The 19584-nt window shown below is 35.2% G+C and overlaps 2 protein-coding genes across 4 annotated transcripts; both read right to left on the reverse strand.

Moving 5' to 3' along the window:
* Positions 1 to 598: 598 nt before the first annotated feature.
* Positions 599 to 4952, reverse strand: LOC104117902 (chlorophyllide a oxygenase, chloroplastic-like). Its single transcript, XM_009629036.4, has 9 exons — positions 4794 to 4952; positions 3967 to 4203; positions 3493 to 3597; positions 3005 to 3280; positions 2648 to 2795; positions 2365 to 2549; positions 2147 to 2259; positions 1648 to 1942; positions 599 to 1228 (listed from the first exon to the last, which is right to left on the reverse strand). The coding sequence occupies exons 1-9, from the start codon at positions 4863 to 4865 to the stop codon at positions 1064 to 1066; spliced, it is 1596 nt and encodes a 531-aa protein (XP_009627331.1). The 5' UTR covers positions 4866 to 4952; the 3' UTR covers positions 599 to 1063.
* Positions 4953 to 7746: 2794 nt separating this feature from the next.
* On the reverse strand, positions 7747 to 14697 carry LOC104117901 (filament-like plant protein). 3 transcript variants are annotated; one of them, XM_009629035.4, is made up of 5 exons: positions 14435 to 14697; positions 13700 to 13861; positions 10145 to 10301; positions 8699 to 9981; positions 7747 to 8622 (listed from the first exon to the last, which is right to left on the reverse strand). In XM_009629035.4, exons 2-5 carry the CDS (start codon positions 13808 to 13810, stop codon positions 8236 to 8238), a joined length of 1938 nt encoding a protein of 645 aa, XP_009627330.1. In that variant the 5' UTR covers positions 13811 to 13861; positions 14435 to 14697; the 3' UTR covers positions 7747 to 8235. The 3 variants fall into 3 exon arrangements, with proteins under 3 accessions (XP_009627330.1, XP_009627329.1, XP_009627328.1); XM_009629034.4 differs by having other exon boundaries at positions 10145 to 10337; XM_009629033.4 differs by having other exon boundaries at positions 10145 to 10346; positions 14435 to 14690.
* Between the last annotated feature and the right edge of the window lie 4887 nt (positions 14698 to 19584).

The following is a 19584-nucleotide window of genomic DNA, read 5'->3' on the forward strand; positions in this document are numbered from 1 at the left end:
GATCTAAAATTGTCCAAAGGAAAGAACCTCATGAAAGAGTTTATTTTGAGATATGGTCATCAACACTACAATCAGCAGCTTTCACAATGTTTTTGTATTTGGAAACTCCTGTCCAAGTATTCTAGAAGAGATTTTTTTTGGATCTTCTACTAGGGTGATTAGGAGTCGCATTGCATAACACTCAGCAGTATCTATAACTTTGAGCTCTGTATATTCTTGCCCAGACTCTAAAATGACATGAACTGTTTCATCAAGCTTTGCCAGTTGTTTGATTAGTACAACCACGTTAACTTGCTATAACTATATCTACAATTCATCTATTTGTACTTGAAGAAATTAAAACAAAGAAGTAGCCTCTTCAGAAAAGTAAGATTAAAATAGAACAGAATATCTGAAAATTAGTAACTTTGGCTCCTACAGCCATTGTTGTTGAATCTTTTATACAAAGAAAGTCCAGGTACTGCTAGATGACTTGTCTTGTTCCGTTAGTGCTTTCTGGTCATAATGTTCTTGTAATGACCATGCCATTTTCTTGATTGGAACCAGAAAAAACAACAAAAGGGGGGAATATTTTTGTTGTTTTGGGAAATTCCAACTCTTTGGAACATCACAAGAATAATATTTCAATACTGTCATACTGATACAACTTAGCTCAAACATCTAGCAGAGGTCATAAAACCTCTGATTCCATTTTGGCAAAAACAATAACTCTTAATTGAGAAAGGAGATCAGAATTTTTGCTATGACAAGGTAAAGAACCTAAGAAAATTTCTAAACCGGAGAAAGGGTCACGATAAGAATTATTGGTAGAGGGGTGTGAAAAAGGTTTCAAAACTGTACACGAACCTACAAAAATTTGTGTACAGCTATATCTCTACAAGGGGACTTTAGGCTGAAATCATCTCTTCTTAGCCATGCGGAACCAGATGCTCTGGTATCTCCTCACAAGAACAATTATGGAAGAGTTCCTCAGCAACTGAAGTTCGCCATGAACTGACGATTTAAGCTAGAGCGAAGAATCATCTTGAAAAGTAAAAACCCTGTACGTGGAATAGTTCTAGATTTATTTGCTGAATGGTAGCTGCTTTGCTCCACTGTCTACAGCATCTCTCCATATTCTATACCTCACACCTAGCTTATCGTAAGACACTGGCAGGTTCCAAATATTGGCGCCATTGAGCATGCGATCCTGCTGGCCCAACACAAGCCGTAGGTCTTCATTTAAAACCTGTATAAAATTCCACAAAGAGATAAAGTTAGAACATATCTTTCATTTTGCTCCTCTTTAGTTCTCTTTATAAAGGAAAAGTCTTTGCAGCATTATCCTCACTACGAAGAGAATGTGAAAACATCTTTTCTGGCAAGATTCTATTTCGGAAGTTCGTGTTCACAATTTTGTGGTTCTATTTTAGGCAATTGTATTTGACTTCCAAGAATCAAAGAGTTTGCAAGTCTAAACCCTCGAGATCTTGAGCTTCTAGAGCCGTGTGATGGTAATCCTAGATATTCAAGCTTTGATTTTGTTTCATACTATCATTTTTCCACGAATAACAGAATGCAGTTTTTCATAGAACAATCAGTCACTGACTGATGACTTCCATAAGATGTTAAACAAGCATTCTGAAAGCTTTTAGGACAGAATCTAACCTGTTCAGCAAAATGTCTCCAAACATATTGCATGAAAGGGATGTGTTTCAGCAGGGGAGCAAAATCCAGTGACATCCTATATAATAACCGTGTCTTGTGTCGTGATGCAGGTAAGCAAACATGAAGTTGATGAAGGTGTGTAGAACACTGCTTGGTACTCTGCCCCTCCAATTTGCCTGGCTTTGAGATTCCAATGGTTGATAAAACCATACAAGGTGGTCTAAATTCCATATCTATTGGATAAGGATCCCAATATCCTTGCAGACCAGATGCAGGAGTCAAAAACTTCACCAAGCTGAAATAAGGTAAATCATAAGCACAGAGACCTTCATATACCACACGATGCAAAACACTCCTTATGTTTTTAAATTGATAGTAAAATCAAGTCTTCTGCATAACTATATGAAAATAAATAGAAAAACAATCTACTGTTTTAACGGCTATTGATGTATTACTAGACTTCTAGGTAATTAGCAACATATAATATAATAACTACTACCTTGGGACACTCCATCCTTTAGCAAAGGTTGATGTATGGGTGAAAGGAGCATGTGCAAGATCCAACAGATTGTCTAATAATAGCCCATGTTCCACTGGAAGTTCCATGACTATCTGTCAATTTCAACGACAACAGCTATAAGGCAAAAGTATTCAAGAATGAGCTGTAAGATATTCTTCCTATTAACAACTGAAAATCGAATGGCAGTGATTTCAAACCTCCGCATGGATTTGAAATCCAGAAGGCGGTAGTAAAGAAGGAAGGGTAGCTGCAGGGGGGTCATTTCCTGGCCAAATCCATATCATTCCCTCTTGCTCAAAGCAGGGCAGTGCTTTGATCTTTACATTCAGTAATCGTGTTGATGGCATTTTCTCACACTTGCCATCAGTCGAATATTCCCATCCTAAATTCATGAAAAGAACAGTGTCAGCTATTTCAATGTTGTGTCCATATCCCAAATAGGAACTCTGAACTGAAAGTAAGATTCTTCTTAATTCTCACCGTGATAAGGGCACTGAATGCGTCCCTCTTTCACTGAGCCAAGATCAAGGGGGCAGGCTCTATGTGCACATGTATTCTGTACACATCCAGGTTTTCCATCATTCCCGCGAAAGATCACCCATGGTTGCTCAAAGCAATCAATCGGTAACTGAAACATAACAGTTTATGGTCATCAAATACAACAGCCAGAAGAATTAACACGAGCATAAAACCCTAAAGTCACATCCCTATCTGAATTTACAGAAGAGCATGTTAATTGGTTTTGGCATCATAATTTTGCATCTACATGATTTTGTATGTTGAATCAAATGCTGCCTCTCTTTATGCGAGTGAGATTATTTCAGATAATTGACTCACCATGGTGTCATCCTTAAGATCTGCGGAGAAAGCAACAGGGTACCAAAAGTTCTTCAAACGGGAACTGTAATCTTGGACAGGACCTGACACACTCAAGGTTCTTCGGGGTTGCTTGCTTTTAACAGTATCCAATAATGCTGTTGACGTACTGGCAGAGGAGGACGGGCAATCTGATTCTGCCGTGCTTCTCTCTTGCAGAAGCCTATCATTAACCAACTCTTCCATGTAAGCTAGCTTATCCAAAGCAGCAGAAACCCGGGCCTCAGATATATGTACCTGTTGTATTGATACGTCAGATACAGAACTTTATACTTACGAAAATAAGCAAGATTATATAACTATCCATTTATATTTAAGAGGACTTGTTTCAATAAGTTTGACATATCAAAGGCAAATAGCCCTGAATATCCACCGGTGTTGAGAACTAGAAAAAAGAAAATGCAATTTGTATCCAAATATCATTCTGATAGGATAAGAATTTTCTATACCTGGTTGTGGGCCTGAGAAAGTTCTCCTTGCAACTCTGCAAGTTCCTTTTTCATGGTTCCAATAGATTTGTATTCGCGTGCTAGAGGGTTCAACACTTCCACAACCTATTTACATAATTTCCGCTAATCAGAACAAATGGTAGAAAACCATGATAACAGTGGTGGAGCCACCTTATGCGAAGGTCACACTGTTTAGCTAGGTCAAAAGTTTATTTTTATGCATATATACTATATGTTAAATCCCCTTATTTTCTTTTTATGCTCCGCTACTGCATGACGAGCAGGAAAATTTGAAACAAGTCTACAGAGGGTACAACAGGAGGGGGTGGAAAGGACACTCTAGTTGACAAGCAAAGAAAACAAGAGATAGGAGCGCTACAAATTTGTAGATAAACTTAGAAAACACAGTGAATGTTGTATTTACCAAGTTCAATTAAAGATAGGAAATAAATGCACATTAATTCAAAGACAAACCCTTTCATGCAGCAGCATGATTGTAAGTACATCTTGCCGAGCTCGCCAATCACAGTATTGTAGATCATATCTAGCAACTTGTAAAGCTTGATTTGCATCCAAGAATCTGCCTTTAATTTGTGGAACTTTAGACCTGGGATCTTCCACATTAAAGAGTGTCAACCAGGAACTTGTCTTATCTGGCATCCCACCCTCCTCCCCATATACTGCAAAAACTCCAAAGCTCCCTTTGACATACTGAGGATGAACAAGATGCAAAACCAGTCAACAATTGTGAAAATGCAAGTGATGTATGACTCTCCACAACAACAACACCTCAGTTCCAAACAAGTTGGAGTAGGCTATATGAATCCTCACTTCATCATTTAAGCTCAACGCATATCATCATCTACCAAATAAATTAGTACTGATTACACGACGCAGAGCTTATTCTTGCATATAGTCCCTGGAAATCAAATAAATTATTTCAACTATAGTGAAGAATCACAGCCACTAGAGTGAAGTAAGCTGTATTCACTAAGCTAGCAACCTATGTAACAAATCTTACCATCCACAAGATCACTAGTCAAAATTATTCCATTTTAGGAACTAAACATATTTCAAGCTATCAACCAATCAGACTTCACCAAATAAAGATCATGATCCTATCTGTTGTGAAATCTCTATATAGATAACCAACATCAAGAAATGATTTTTGTTTTCCTTTTTCACCATAATTTAAAAGGGTCTCTAGAAACAGGCTTAATTAAGACAAAGAAGCAAACTTTTCAATGTTGTGCAAATATACCCAAATGGATGAATAAAAAGAAAAAAGAAAGCAAAGGTACCTTTCTAGTATAAGACTTAGTAGAGCGGCACAAAGAGAAAGGAAGAGAAAGAGCAGTAGTAATGGCTGTCATGGCAAAAGCTGAAATTAAAAGATTTTTGTTTTAGTTCAAGAAACAACAACAGCAGTAGAAGAAGAAGAGAGAGAAAAGTTGGTGTCATTTTCTAATTTCTTAAGGTTTGTTGATAAGGGGTTGGCATTCTGCGCAATCTCCACTGACCTGCCATGGCTTGCCACGTGGAAGAAAGTGGGACCCTTCTGTTTCACACGTGGCGCTTCGCATTTCCACATGCTTCTTACTAGTGCTGCCATTTCAAAAGAGGGATCTTTCTCTATATATCTTGCAGCTGCCAGCATGGATGCTGCGAGATATCTTCCTCTTATCTCTTCTTTGATTCTTTTTTATTTTTCCTATTTACCGAACAGTCCTACTTTATGTGGCTCAATAAATAAGACCCCTTATTTGGTTGAAATTGAAAAAAGAAAGCAACTATTCAGCCGGGGAGGCTCAACGAATTTTGTGGCCTTAAGTCAAAATATGTTTAAAGAACCTTAAATTTTTTTTGTAAAATTAAGCTATAGTGCAGATCACTTTTCACTTTCTCGTCAGTCCAGACCTTGTCCTTGGTTCTATCAGCTATGGAGTCTTCCTCTGGTTCTTCCCGTCTCTAGTACAGATCAAATCACAGGATCTCTGTATGTATGCGCTGAGGAGCTATATCTCCCGGACGAAAGACTTCTAAACCCTGATTTCCGGAATGGCAGCAATCGACTTATTTCTGTCTTACAGCTTTCTTGTAGTACTGCTCTCTTTTCAAGCGAATCTCTATTTCAACTGCATTCCCTATTGCAAAGAAATCAACCTCGGTTCTTTCTGTTGATAGGTTAGTTTGATGTAAGGTGTGAGCCTCTTCAGTTGCAGTGAAAGTTCCCGACTCTCTAGTGCTATCCCCCCTTTTTCAGCCTGACATTACAAAGGTAGACTTCATCCACCGGACGCCCTGGCTTTCTTTTTAGTTTTCCAATCTTCTGTCCTTCATTCTTGCAGATGCAAATCATAGATGACCTAGTGGCATTTATGCCAGACCAGAGCATTCTTCTCAAGAAAAGAAAGCGGAGAGGGTGACTGAATTTCACTCTTTATCATTCCTTACTACTCCTCAATTCCCATCAAGTGTTGTCTTATTTCCCAAGCCACTGCTCAATCCTCCTTTTCTGATTGATTGAAAGTAGCAAGGAAAGACAAGCAAAAACTTTGTTGGCTCAAGAAGCAACTGAGGAGAGAGAAAGAGTAGTAAAGGAAATACAAGTAGCAGTCTCAGGTCAAAGGAATCAAGGAAGAATTTCTTCTGATGTTGCGGTTACTCTTTCAGAATCTCATCCTGAGACCTAAGTATGTCATTCTCTTCGTCAAGAAAGATCTAGCAGCATAGAAGCCTTGACTTCAAACTTAGGTTTTTTTTTTTTAAAAAAAAGGGAACTAAGGCAACTTTTAGGTGCAGGAAAAGAAAAAGGCTAGCGAACCTCTTTCCAGGCGGTACAATACAAAGGGCGAAACTCGAGTAGGTTACTTTGAGTGACCATTCGTTGGAACTCTGATATTAATTATAAGTGGAAGAAGGTAGAGGGGGCATGACGATAATATGCCGACTTTCGAACATTGCGCCCCATTGCATTTGGGGATTTCTCTTAAAAAGATGAACAAAATAGATTGCATTCTAATGGATGAATCAATAAAATAAGGTGAAAAGAAATAGTCAATTCAGAGAAACTCAGTTAAAATTAGAAAGTGAAATCATTACAAATATAAGAAAAACATGAGTGTGCATAGAGAAGAAAAAATTAGATTTGGTAACGAATTTAAATACATCATTTAGTTAAATGAGAGAGAAATTTATTATTATTTATCACTCAACCGTATAAATTTAATTAAAAATTTTAAACTATTTTATTAATAATAATTACATAAAATATGTGTCACATAGTACTTAAAATTGAGGCCCTCAATATTTTTGGGGCCTAAGGCAACGGCTTTATTAACCTTTTGAGTTTGAAAAAGTAGTATTTCATTCACATTTTGAGGGAGGCACAACACGTCCTTGATCTTAAATCTACGGCTATAAATGAGTTGGTAATTGCATGTACTTTCAAAATGTCAAAAGATGACCTTCAATAATACCCAAAGATACCCAATAATATTTTATTATATAGAAGAGTAAATTTCATCTATCTGCCATAATATTATAAGGTAAGGAAATAATACCTCATACATCTTTTGCATGACATAAAAAAAAATCTTTTCAAATTAATATGTTCAGTTGATTTTCAAAATTTTGAAATGTCATGTCACTTACAAACTAACTCCTATAGTCCTATTAACATTCAAAATTGTTGCTTTTATTTTCAAAATAATGGCGATGAAACATTTCAAAATAGTTAGACCTATCTTCAAAATAGGTACGTTCATACTAATTAGTAAGGATCGTTTTTTGACCTTTTGAAGATTCTGTCAATGACTATGGTCAATGCGGTTCTCTAATCTCTATTCCATTCAAAAGGTGAATGGGGTATTAATTTTCTAATCAAAAAGGTTAGTCAATAAGTGAAATTTACTCCAAAAAAAAAGAGAAGAAAGAGTATAAGTAAGAAGAGCAATCAAGGGTTTTTTAATTCATGGAAAAAGTTATGACGGGATTGTAATATAGGAGTTAATGATCACTTGATTATTTAGTGCATATGCTTTTAGGCCGGTATTTGGTTTTGTATAAAAAGAAAGAGATATGGATATGGAGTTACTATAAAAGTTTATAATTTTATCATTTTTAAATACAAAGAAAAAAAGAAAAAAAAAGGTTATTTTGGTCTTTTTAGGTGTTTTTCCTCATAAAAACTCACATGTAATATCAAAATTGTGGAATAAAACTACACCGATATTACTTGCACGAAAAACAAAATACCAACCAAACGTCATACTCGTATAAAATATTAGTAATGTAATTTATACCAAAATTTCTATATCTAAAATTGAAGATGAGAAAGAGATTATTGGTTTGTGCTAATGCCTCATTTCCTGACTACAATTCCACACCTGATCCTCTATCCAAAAGTAAGAGTAGTGTTATTCCCTCATTAACCTCTCCTACTCCTAGTCCATTTCCATACCTACTAACTAGTACCTAGGCATTACAATCCCATTTTAAGCCAAACTAAACAAACCTACAAGGTTCTTTTCTCAAGGGGATAGTTATGGATACAAAAATCTGCTGAGAGGGAGAACAGCCAAAGCAGTGTAAATTCAAGATCTAATGCCATTTGAAACTTGTGAACACTTTTCATAACTATTGAAGCAAACAGTGTATGCTCATCAAACAGAATTTGATCAGCCATGCAACTTTTTACCAATTGATGTTCCATAAAATTATATTCCAGTTTCTTCCCTCTAGTTAATTATCGTCATTAACTTTTATCGTTGGGAGTCCGCTCTTACTCCGAGAGAACAATTTCCCAAAACCATTTTTGCTTTTGGCAGTGGTTGCCTGAGTAGATGATGAAGATGAAGATGCTGATGAGCATTCCCCTTCATTTCCATGACTCGCATTCTCTTCCTCGACCTTGGACGGATCAGAATCGCGTTTTGGGGTAAATGTCTCATTTACGTGCAATTTCCACAGTTCTCCTCCCGCTTTAGCAACAACTGATTCTCCCCCACTAAGATTTGCAGTGTCTATCAGGAAATCTTCCAGAGTGGCTAGGGACTGTAGCTGTTTTCCAAGGGATGCAATTGTTTTCTGGCATTCTGCAAGCTTGTCAGCAGCCACCGCTAAATCCTCCTGCAAATGAGAAAGTTCACATTTTCATCTTCTCTCTTCACAAACACTGGAATGACAAAAAACACAAGATAGGTACCTGTTTTATTTTCACTTCACCACTTGAACCAGAAGTTTGCTCAAGCTCAACTTTCTGGAGCTCATTTTCCAATTCACGACACTTAGCTTCCATGTCTGATGACAAGGATTGTTCTCTTTCAATCTCTGTCTTCAAAGAACCAATATTTGCAGACATGGTCCGTGCTTCTACCTCCATGCCAAAGAGTTGAAACTCAAGCAACTCTTTTGACTCATTCACCGCATCTAGCTCCTTCTCCAGCTCTTCCAATCTGGTTTGACTTTCCTTAAGCTGCACAGAGGACACCTTAAGGGCATCTTGACACTCGCTTAGAGCATTCTCCAGTTCAGCTTTCTCTGCTTCTGTCTTTTCCATCTTTTGTTCTAATTCAGCCACCCTTTGTGAAATGGAATCATATTCTGCTGCCAAATGGTTCTCGACATTGGGGGAGTCATGAGGAACAGCATCAGATGTAATTGAAGGTGTCTTATTAGCAGTTTCAGATAATGCAGCAAGCCGCTCCATCTCCAAGAAGTCATCCATCATATCAATTTCGATAGAACAGGCAGCAAGAGTTTTATGCGTGGCCTTTTCATTCTTAAATTGATCAAGCTCAGCAATGAGCGCCGAAGCCCATGAATTAGAGCAACTTGGTTCATATTCATTTGTTTCCAGTTTATTCATCTTAAGGCCATCGTTGTCGACTGTATTTAACCGCTCTCCGCTGTCAGACTGACTATCAGTGACAGACTCTACATAGTAAGATGAAACAGCAGAGGAACGTTGATCATTAAATGGGGATGCTTTGCGAGCCATGGCCTGAAGTTTTCGACACTCAGCTTCAAGCTTGGTCACCTTTTTTATGCTTTCTAGCTGCTGCTTGCTAGCGGATTCTGCTGCTTGAGTACTCAAATCCCTCTCGATGGTCCTAATTTCCAACTCCTCCGAACAAGAGTGAAGCTCAATTTTGAGAGCTGTATTCTCCTTCTCTAGACAATCAAGCCTGACAAGGATATCAAAATCGGTAGAAGTAAGAGTTTCAGCTTTGCAAGTCTCTACTTGTGACCGGAGCTTAAGTAGCTGGTTTTCAAGTGCAGCTTTTTCAGATTCCCATTCATTTTTCTCTGCAACAGCTTCTTGAATTCGTTTCTCTTGCTCATCCCTAGCTTGTCTCAACTGCCTGACACATTCCTTTAGTGCACCATCAAGATGGCTGGCACGAACTTCCAAAGACAAGTTCTGCTGCACAGCTGCATCTAGTTGTTGCTTTACAACTGCAACTTCACTTTCTGCCTTTTCCCAACCTACCAAATACAGGAAATTAAGAGACCAAAAAATCATAAGGTGATGGTAGAAGCACATGTCCAGATAATTGTTTCTGCGTGTAGTTCACATACAACAAAAGGGGTGTATGCGAAGAGACAAATTCTTATATTGCAATTGCAGCTGAGGAAGAAAAGAAGATACCTGCAATAGCTTCTTCAGCTACTTTAGCATGCTGCTTAACTAAGTCTTCTTTGGCACTAACATTGACAAGAGCAGCTGATAACTTCTCTGTCAAACTTCTCAAGCTTTCCTTGGCTTCATCATCAATAGTTGCAGCTTTTGAGGTTATCTCTGGTGACTGCTTGTCATGGTAAGGAAATTCTTTCAGTGCATCCTGCTCCAACTAAAGAAAATAGAACAGGTGATCATTTTTGATGAAAAAGGATATAATAGAATAGCTAAAACGATAAAGGCTTTCTTTAAAAAATTGTTTTTGTTAAGTAATGTACTAAATTACATTGAGTTGGTCATGCTATAGTCACTAAGGAAACTATTGAATGGTTTTCGATACGAGGCAAATGACCCTAGAAAGAAGGTTTTCCCAGCAAAGCACTATGATCATCCTTACACTCATTTTGAAACATCTAACCTCACCAAAAAGCATATTCCAATGACTACTGTAAGAAGCATCACTTACGAAAGTTTTTGGCACTTTCTTTCTAAGCCAAGGTCTTCCAGCATCTGTTACCATCTAAGCTGGGCAACCAATCTTTATACTGGGAAAGCATATTGAGGCACCAAACTAGAGGTCAATTTTCAGTCACTATAATCTTTAGCTGCACATATAAAATACTACTCAAGTTCCTCTGCAATTTGTATTCACTAATACAGGAGATGCTCGTTGCATATAGCGCTCAATTAACATGATCTGACATACTCAATCTTATCATAACAATCTCCTTTATGTTGCTTTTGGGCCCATGAGATTCATTAATTGACTACAATTTTCGATTGCACGACTTGATTTAATAAAACCTTAAACTCTTAAGAATAGTACCTCAGAATCATTAAACAGACATTAGAGGATACCAATTTATATTTAATAGATATCATAAATCCCTTCTGTGAGGAATTTATAGTGTTCTTGTTAGAGTCATGGAAGCTGATCTCAGCCCAAGCACTGGTAATAGAAAAGAGTTAGGGAGGACAAGTAAGAAAAACTCTAGCTCAGTTCAAATGTAGAAATTGGATAAACTAAGATGAAGGAAAGTTCTTTAGATGAATACAGGCAGTCTGGTGGTTCAGCAATTTGGTGGGCTATCTATTGCTATTATTTGTCTACAATAATTGTAAACTAGTCATTTCTATAATTAAAGGGAGAGCTCTGATAATCCGCTAGCAATTCTACACTTCATTTATCAGAAGTTGCTATCCAATCCAATGGATTTTCTTCTTTTCTTCCCTTATTCTAACTTCTAAGTAAGAAGATAAAGCTAGTCTTCCCATCTAAAAAGCATATTATGCTAACAGTTGATGACACTTTCTCAACATTCAAATTATCATTCCAAAACTTCGTGTTTGAAATGTAAGGAAGAAACCATTTCACACGACCACATTAACCTCGGGTTTTGCATGCAAATTACATCCAAATGCTAGTAGACATATGAACGCAACATAAGTATCTTGAATCCCAAAATATTGATGCAGGCCTAAGGTATCAGCGAATGCACATACATGAAATTACATATTCTCTTATAATTCGTGCTCTTTTCCTGAGCCATTTCAGGAGTTGCAAGAACTAAAAAGCTACCACATATACTCAGAAAGCATGAAACTATATTCCCAATTGATTACCAATAGTCAAAGCCTGATAATGATCAACAAAGTTCCAACAAATATTCAAAGATTTCATACCATCAGAGCTCTCTATAACAACATCCTCATATAACAGTCATTCACTATAAAAGTCAAGTTTTCCTCAGAACCGATTTTTTAAGTTATATTTTACCTCTCTATAACAGCATTTTACCTATAACAACAACATCTATATTTATAGCAGAACGCTCTTTGTAAAATTACCCCTCTATAACAGTCATATAGAATCATTAAGATTACTAATAATAATTCTAAAAATATGCACACAATCTTTTTCATTAAATAAAGTTTCTATCTTGCATAAGATATAAGATTTGAAGATATGCACATGAAATCTTTTCAATGGGACAAATTCCAAAAAATATTTAGATAGAAAATTTAACTGTGAAGCTCTTAGATTGTCTTCAAGGGGAAGCTATTGGATACCTTTTTGTTGAAAATTTAGATACGAATCTTCGCCAATTCAAGCGTTATGTCGCTAGTAAGAGAATGAAATCTACGAAACAAACTACAATTACAAAGTTCTTCCATCAATCTTGGAAGAATTTATTTTTCTAGGTAGCTTTAACATGTCTGCCTTAGAGTTTAGATCTTTATACCTTTACTTATGAATTTATTAATAATGTATTAGCTTTCTTCAATATTTAACTTGTGAAATATGCATATCTTTTGTGATTTTAAATTTGAATAAATTTTTTATCTTTTATATGTCACATTAAAAAAGGGAAAATAATTTATTTTTGGATAATTTTTATCTATAACAGCCAAAAAATATTTAAATGTCAAACGTTGTTATAGGTGTATAACAATCATTCACTATAAAAGTCAAAAAATATCGGAACAAACAAAGCTATTATAGAGAGGGTTGACTGTATATCGAAACTGGAGTATAAAGAAAATGCAGCACTTGCAGGCGAACAAGTCTTAACTGTCAGAGTTTGAGCTGCATGTTTAACTCAACCATTATCAATCTAAAATCGATAGTGCAAGTGAAGATTAAACGCGAGGTTTTGGGAAAAAACAGCAACATATGTTTGTTGGGATTGAAGTTTGGTGAATGGGAAATGGAAGGAAGAAAGTGAAGGGAAAGTGAGCTCCTTTTTGCTTTGGAAAGAGCAAGTGTCCCTCACTGGTGGTGGAAAAAAAAGGGAATATGCTTATATTGAGAAAGCACTTTCCTTGGTGTTAAATGGGTTGGAAAGAAATTAAGCCTCGCGTCGTCGTCGTCGTCGCTCTCTCGGCTCGGCTTCGACTTTAATTAATTAATTAAAATTCAACCCTGAATAACCCAAGACCCGCGACGCGACCCGGTCTGTTTCTTTCCCGGATTATTTTACCTGTTTCAACAGCCATGGCTGTTTCTGAAAGGTTGCAAACTTTTCAGAAACAGTGCCTGAAAATGGCTATAAATATGTCTTGATCCCAGAATCTTTCCTTAGGAAATTTTCTGAGCATTTTCTCCTTCTACACAATTAAAACTCCAGTGTGGTTCACAGCCTTCAAGTGATTCGCTGTTTTACCGGTATTTTTGATACCAACACTCTGGTGAGTTAAATCGTTCTATCCTGGGAGGATAATATTCCAGCACCTCGGGTACTTGAGGGGAATAATTTCATTAAGGACACACTGTGCATTCAGTGGGCTCGATTTTATTCCGAAATATATTTACTGATTCTGGTCTGTGACAATCTCCAGTTTATGTCTAATTTTTTGTTTTACTTGTTTCTGTTTTATATTACATAAATTTCATGTTTCGTACTATTATATTATAGTAATACAGATTGCTAACAATGTTTTCAAGCATGTGATATCAGATTATTTCATATCAGCACAATAAAATGAAAGACCAATGGAACGTCTTTCTCTTTTTTTGCCTTTTACCTGCTCATCAGAGTATCTCTCTGAATGCGAAGACAATGAACCAGAACTCTCCGTTTCACCAGGGCTCTTATCGGAAGGTTTCCTCTTCCACAACCATTTCCTCTTTTCCATCTCAATAACCAATAGTATTAATCTCCTAAAACCTCATAGCACAATCTGCACCTGCATAATATAATTGACACCATCAATCAATAACATCAACACACACCATTTGAAAAATGACCCACATAACCTCTGATAAGAGGAGGGAAATACTCTTTTTCTTATTCACATTAATGTCCATCCTAAATGCAAAGATACAACTACTAATATATCTATGTGCCAGAGACTTGGCTTAGCACCACTTAACTAGCCATCTAAACAAACAAAAAAATTATGCATTTTGAAGTCAAGATAGGAGAAAGAACCAAACTTTTCCATAGGTACATAACAATCAAAGTCAATTTTTCTAAAAGAAACCAAAAAAGACACCTTTACTCATATGATCACAAAACAAGAAGCACCCATCTAAAGCAAACCAAAAATATTCAAAAAATTCATAACCACACCCTATCCGAAAAGTATCAATAGCAGACCAAAGTTATAAATCTTTGGAATAGAAATATGAGCTGAACTAAAAAATCAAGCAAAAAAAAAAAAAAAAACAGATCCAAATGCTAGCCCATTTCAGTTTATTTGTCTCCATGACTAAGAATGAAACCGAGAAAGAACAAGAAAAAGAGAAAATGCACATACATTAGTGTAAACCCATAAATCTGAAGAGGCAGATTTCAAGAATTGGCTTTTTCTGGGGATTCAAGATTTCAGATTTTGCTAGTCAAAGATCTGTGGACTGTCAGAGAAAAAGAATTGAGAGACAAGAACTCAAATGGTATACTAGTATTATCCAAAGCCCAGAAGCAACAAGTGTCTATTCATTCAAATTTTGTCCATTTATTTTTTCTTTTTTTAAAATGGTTTTTTCTCTGGGTTTGAAATGAAGCCGAGATTTTGAAATATCGAAGGTGGACCCAGCGAGGAGCGCATGTGATATGCTGAAATGACTTTTAAAACTGTAGAATGAGACTTTTTCAGATCACTTTTTCTGCTTTCTTATTAGTAATGCTTTTCTGTTTTTAGATGTTTTCTTTTTGTTTTGTTTTGCGATGCGGTACCACTGGAGAAAACTATTTTCTTTTTTTACTAATTGTTTGAAATTTTAAGCTCAATATTCAATTCCCGCGCATCACACATTAATTCACCATCGACAAGTGCACTACTTATTTTATTAAATTACTATCTATATCTATCTATAATATTATAAAATCTATTATATCCATTTTTTTTTTACAAGAGTGAGTTGCTCAAGTGGCGAGCACCCTCTACTTCCAACCAGTAGGTTATGAGTTCGAGTCACCCCAAGAGCAAGGAGAGCTCTTGGAGGGAGGGAATAAAAAAAATAATAAGAACCTAATACCTTTTTAGGAACACGTTAGGTTTTCTATTAGTATAATTACTTTTGTGATAGATATATATATTTTTAGTCATGTAATCCTATTACTTTTAGGATATACTTTTTAAAAATTTCTATTACTAATTTAATTTGAAAACGTATTATAATGTCCTATTAATAATTTAATTTGAGAATGTATTATATTATCCAAACATTTAGAAAAAGGAGAGCCTACATTATTATAAAAGCACGAATATAATATTAATAGACCAAAATAGTCCTAAAATATTAAATAGAAGAACTCATAGTGTCGAAAGAACATAACTAAAATAATCTATTTTTGGGGACTACAAGACCTTCTATTTTACTTTTTTTTAATATTTAAAATTTTAAAATTAATAAAATTTTATCAATTAAACTCTTATTAAAAATGTGTAGGAAGGTTTAATAAAATCAATTTCATAAGAATCCTCCATATTTATGGTACATTACCACTCCATAATATCCAATACCAAGAAAAATAAAAGTAATATTAAATAAACTGCATAAAACGTTGAAATTGAGAAAATAATATTCCCATAATATATTTTTATATTATATTTGAACTATTTTTCTACTCAAATAATATATTTTTTAATTAATTTTTTGTGTAATATTGAAAAACATACCCAATTATTAAACAACAACTAAGAAAATATTTAAGAATATAAGGGGTTGTTTGGTTGGGAAACAAGTTATTCCATGATTAATTATTTCGGGATTAGTTATCCCACTCTCCCATGGGGATAAAAAAATATTACAATCTCGGGACAATTAATCCCGAGATTAGTTATACCACGATTTTATTCTAACCAAACGTAAGATCAACTCATCTCAAATTTAATCCCGAAATTAATTACCCCTTATCCCTCATATCAAACGAGTCCTAAATGTTTGAGAAAGAGAAAGAAAATAGTTAGTAAGAGTCAATATCAATAATGATTCTGCAAACATAAAGATCTAAAAGTGAAATGTCAGATCGATCTTTTTACTCTTTGAAAATAAAATTTATGGTGAATAAGATTATAATTAAGATTAAATCTTCAAAATAAGAGATGAACTAATATATGTATGTATTGTCATATATTCAGAATATAGACATATCAAGTGGTAGAGAGGAGTCCATTAGATTTTTGTTAATTTCTTATATACAAGTGCACATTAGATGGGTGGTTATCAATATATAATATGTAATTGAGGCCAAAGTGTATGTTCTCCTCCGTACCATCAAAGTTTTTGAAATATACAGGTTGGAGTCTGGCCTAACTCCACCATCGAGATGATGGACTTTGATTTATTTTTTAAAGAGATGAACTAATATTAAGAATATGAACCAACATAAAATAAATTATTTTTTGTGTTAAGACCAAATAATTAAATCTTTCATTAATTATTTAGCAAGAAAATCCAATTCAATTGTACATAAATTTATACCATAAAAAGAGCGTTAGAGATTAAAAAAATAAGAACACAAAGTAAAAAATGTTATTATAGTAATAAGAATAAAACGACCATACAAGTGTCCGTTGAAGCACAATCAAAGTTAAATCTTGAACAAGAACAAGCTTATAAAACTATATTATAAAGAGTCGACTATGGCATAGCGGGATTACCCTTTATAGATGCCTCCGGCATAATCCATATAATATTTTTATATCATGGATTATTTGCAAATGTCAAATCAAGAGGCATGATACTGTTAGCAATAATAATAAATGGTGTACCAACAATGATTTTATTATGAGGCCACTCACTTTAGATTTGATATACTTCTTCAAACAACTGAAATAACCATCACAAATATATCAAAGCAGAGCAATGGTGCTAAATTTATGAGGAAAGCAAAATTGATAATATGGGATGAAGCGCTTATGGCTAAGTGTCAAATGATCGAAAAAATTGCCCAAAGTTCTGGAGATATATTGAATATCAATGAACCGTTTGGTAAAAAATTAATGGTTTGGAAGGTAATTTCTGTCAAGTACTACCAATAGTTCCAAAATCAACGAAAGCAGAGACTGTAAAAACTAGCTTGCCAAATTTGTACGTATGGCCTCAAATGAAAAAGATTCATCTGACAAGAAATATAAAGTAAAAACAGATCCAGTATTCAATGACTTCTTGCTTCGTGTCTGAAACAAAGAAGAGCATCTAATAAAAGATGATTTGGTTCTTTCAGAACACTTAGTTATCAGACAAGAGTGAGTTGCTCTAGTGGCGAGCACCCTTCACTTCCAACCAAGAGGTTGTGAGTTCGAGTCACCCCAAGAGCAAGGTGGGTAGTTCTTGGAGGGAGAGAGCCGAAGGTCTATCGAAAACAATCTCTCTACCACAGAGTAGGGGTAAGGTTTGCGTACACACTACCCTCCCCATACTCAACTAGTGGGATTATACTGGGTTATTGTTATTGTTGTAGAACACTTAGTTATCAATCACAATGGTAATAATAGTGTATTTAATAAAAAGAATATTTCTATTATTAGATAAACGCAATTTGTGCAAATTGCATGATAAAATTAAAAAGCTATCTTGGCTAGCAGAAATGAATATGTTGATCAACTAAATAAAAAGTTGATTGCAAAATTTTATAGTAAAAATAAAATATTTTTCAGTTTTTGACTCGGCAGAAGATGATACCAGCAATTACTAGCAAGAAGAGTACTTAAATACTTTAATACCAAATGGTCTTCTACCACACAGGATGGTTGTCAAGTTTATTTTTTCTTACGTATGTTAGTGTTACCGTATATATAATAGACTAAGTTAAAATTAATCTTCCATTGCATATAGATTGATTTTGAAGAAAACTATGCCCATCATGCTGCTGAAAAATTTAGATACGCCGAATAACTTATGTAATAACACATAGATAGTATATAGAAGTTTTGACAATAACGTCATACATGTAAAAAATTATGATACTGGTCAATGTACTTCTAAGTATATTTTTATCCCCGAATTCAACTTTCGTCTTCCGAAACTAAAGAATATCCTTTTAAATTTGTATGAAAATAATTTTCGATATGTTTATGTTTTTCAATTATAACAAATAAAGTACAAGGACAAACATCCTAAATATTAGACTATATTTATCGTAATATATTTTCTTGCGTGAACAACTATATGTTGCACCTTCAAGAGGAATATCAATATCGACAACAAGAGTTCTGGTTATGGCAGAGCAACCAAAGCATTAGAAGGAAACATACAAAAAATATCATCTACAAAGAAGTGTTCGGTAAGATACCATCATATTAAATATTTTTAAACTATAATACGTAATTATCTAACTAACATGTCTAAATTGATCATTTATGTAAGTTCTGATGATATCCTTTTATTTTGAATTCACGTATTATGCTAATATTAATATTTTTCGGCTTTTCGATGATTTAAATGTTTAAACCATCACGTGCCATTATTAACATGCAACGCACGTTTATAGATACTAGCACTATATTAAAAGCACGAAGCCCCTTAGCGAAATGTTGTTCGACTTTTTTACCCATTAAACATAGATTATACATTGGACAAAAGTGTACTTTAGTTTATTTTTCTAATATTTAGGAATAATTATTTAACTATTTTCCTATTATTTTGGATTTTTCTTTAAATTCTAGAATTCCTATACTTTCAACTTCCATTTAGATTTAGGAGTGTTAAATAAGCTTCCAATTTATAGTAGGATAGTCTCGATTATTTTATACTCCTTTTAAGTGTAACGACCCTTAGGTCGTTTTATTTTTTAGATCCCCGTTCCCCTAAATAAAACTCTCCGTATGTGCTTTTACTGTTTTATGACTTGCGGGGATGGTTAGTTCGGCTTGAAATTGGAACACTTAGTTCCTTATTATTGGCTTAAAAGGGTTAAGTTTGACTTGGGTCAACATTTATAATAAACAACATTGGAACCGAGATTTGGCAGTCCCAATAGACTCGTATGATGATTATGGACTTTGGCGTATGTTCGAATCGGGTTTTGGATGACCCGGGAGTGTTTCAACGCATAAAGTTGAAAGTTGGCGCATTGAAGGTTTTAAAGTTCTTTAAATTTGGTTTGCAGTAGGTTTCGGTGTTATCGAGGCCCATTTGGGATTTAAAGCCCGGGATAGTTCTGTATGCTGATTTAAGACTTGCACGCAAAATTTGGTGTCGTTCCGAGTAGTTTAAGTATGATTCGACGGTTTTGGAGCCTCGGAATTTGGACGATGCACGGATCAAGTTTGTACTTGAAAGAATTGCTGGTGCACCAGTCTGGTGCGTCCACGCCTACGAGATTTTGGCCGCAGGTGTGAGCTTTTGACCGCGGAAGCGGCATGGCATGGACTGTCAAGTGGTCGCAGAAGCGAGGCAGGATGTAATGACCCGACCGGTCGTTTTGAGAGTACTAGCAATGAACCCCTATTTGTTGCTC

Source organism: Nicotiana tomentosiformis, chromosome 4 (genome assembly GCF_000390325.3).
Source record: "Nicotiana tomentosiformis chromosome 4, ASM39032v3, whole genome shotgun sequence".
Lineage (NCBI taxonomy): Eukaryota > Viridiplantae > Streptophyta > Magnoliopsida > Solanales > Solanaceae > Nicotiana > Nicotiana tomentosiformis.

What these genes read in the sequence shown, in the direction of transcription:
- LOC104117902 (XM_009629036.4), bottom strand. Translation starts at nt 4,865, where the DNA reads ATGACAGCCATTACTACTGCTCTTTCTCTTCCTTTCTCTTTGTGCCGC. An exon ending in CATTCAGTGCCCTTATCACG is followed by an intron (nt 2,550 to 2,647) that starts GTGAGAATTAAG and finishes TCATGAATTTAG; the next exon opens with GATGGGAATATTCGACTGAT. An exon ending in GATTTCAAATCCATGCGGAG is followed by an intron (nt 2,260 to 2,364) that starts GTTTGAAATCAC and finishes TGAAATTGACAG; the next exon opens with ATAGTCATGGAACTTCCAGT.
- LOC104117901 (XM_009629033.4), bottom strand. Translation starts at nt 13,810, where the DNA reads ATGGAAAAGAGGAAATGGTTGTGGAAGAGGAAACCTTCCGATAAGAGC. An exon ending in AGCTGAAGAAGCTATTGCAG is followed by an intron (nt 9,982 to 10,144) that starts GTATCTTCTTTT and finishes TGTATTTGGTAG; the next exon opens with GTTGGGAAAAGGCAGAAAGT. An exon ending in GTGAAGTGAAAATAAAACAG is followed by an intron (nt 8,623 to 8,698) that starts GTACCTATCTTG and finishes TCTCATTTGCAG; the next exon opens with GAGGATTTAGCGGTGGCTGC.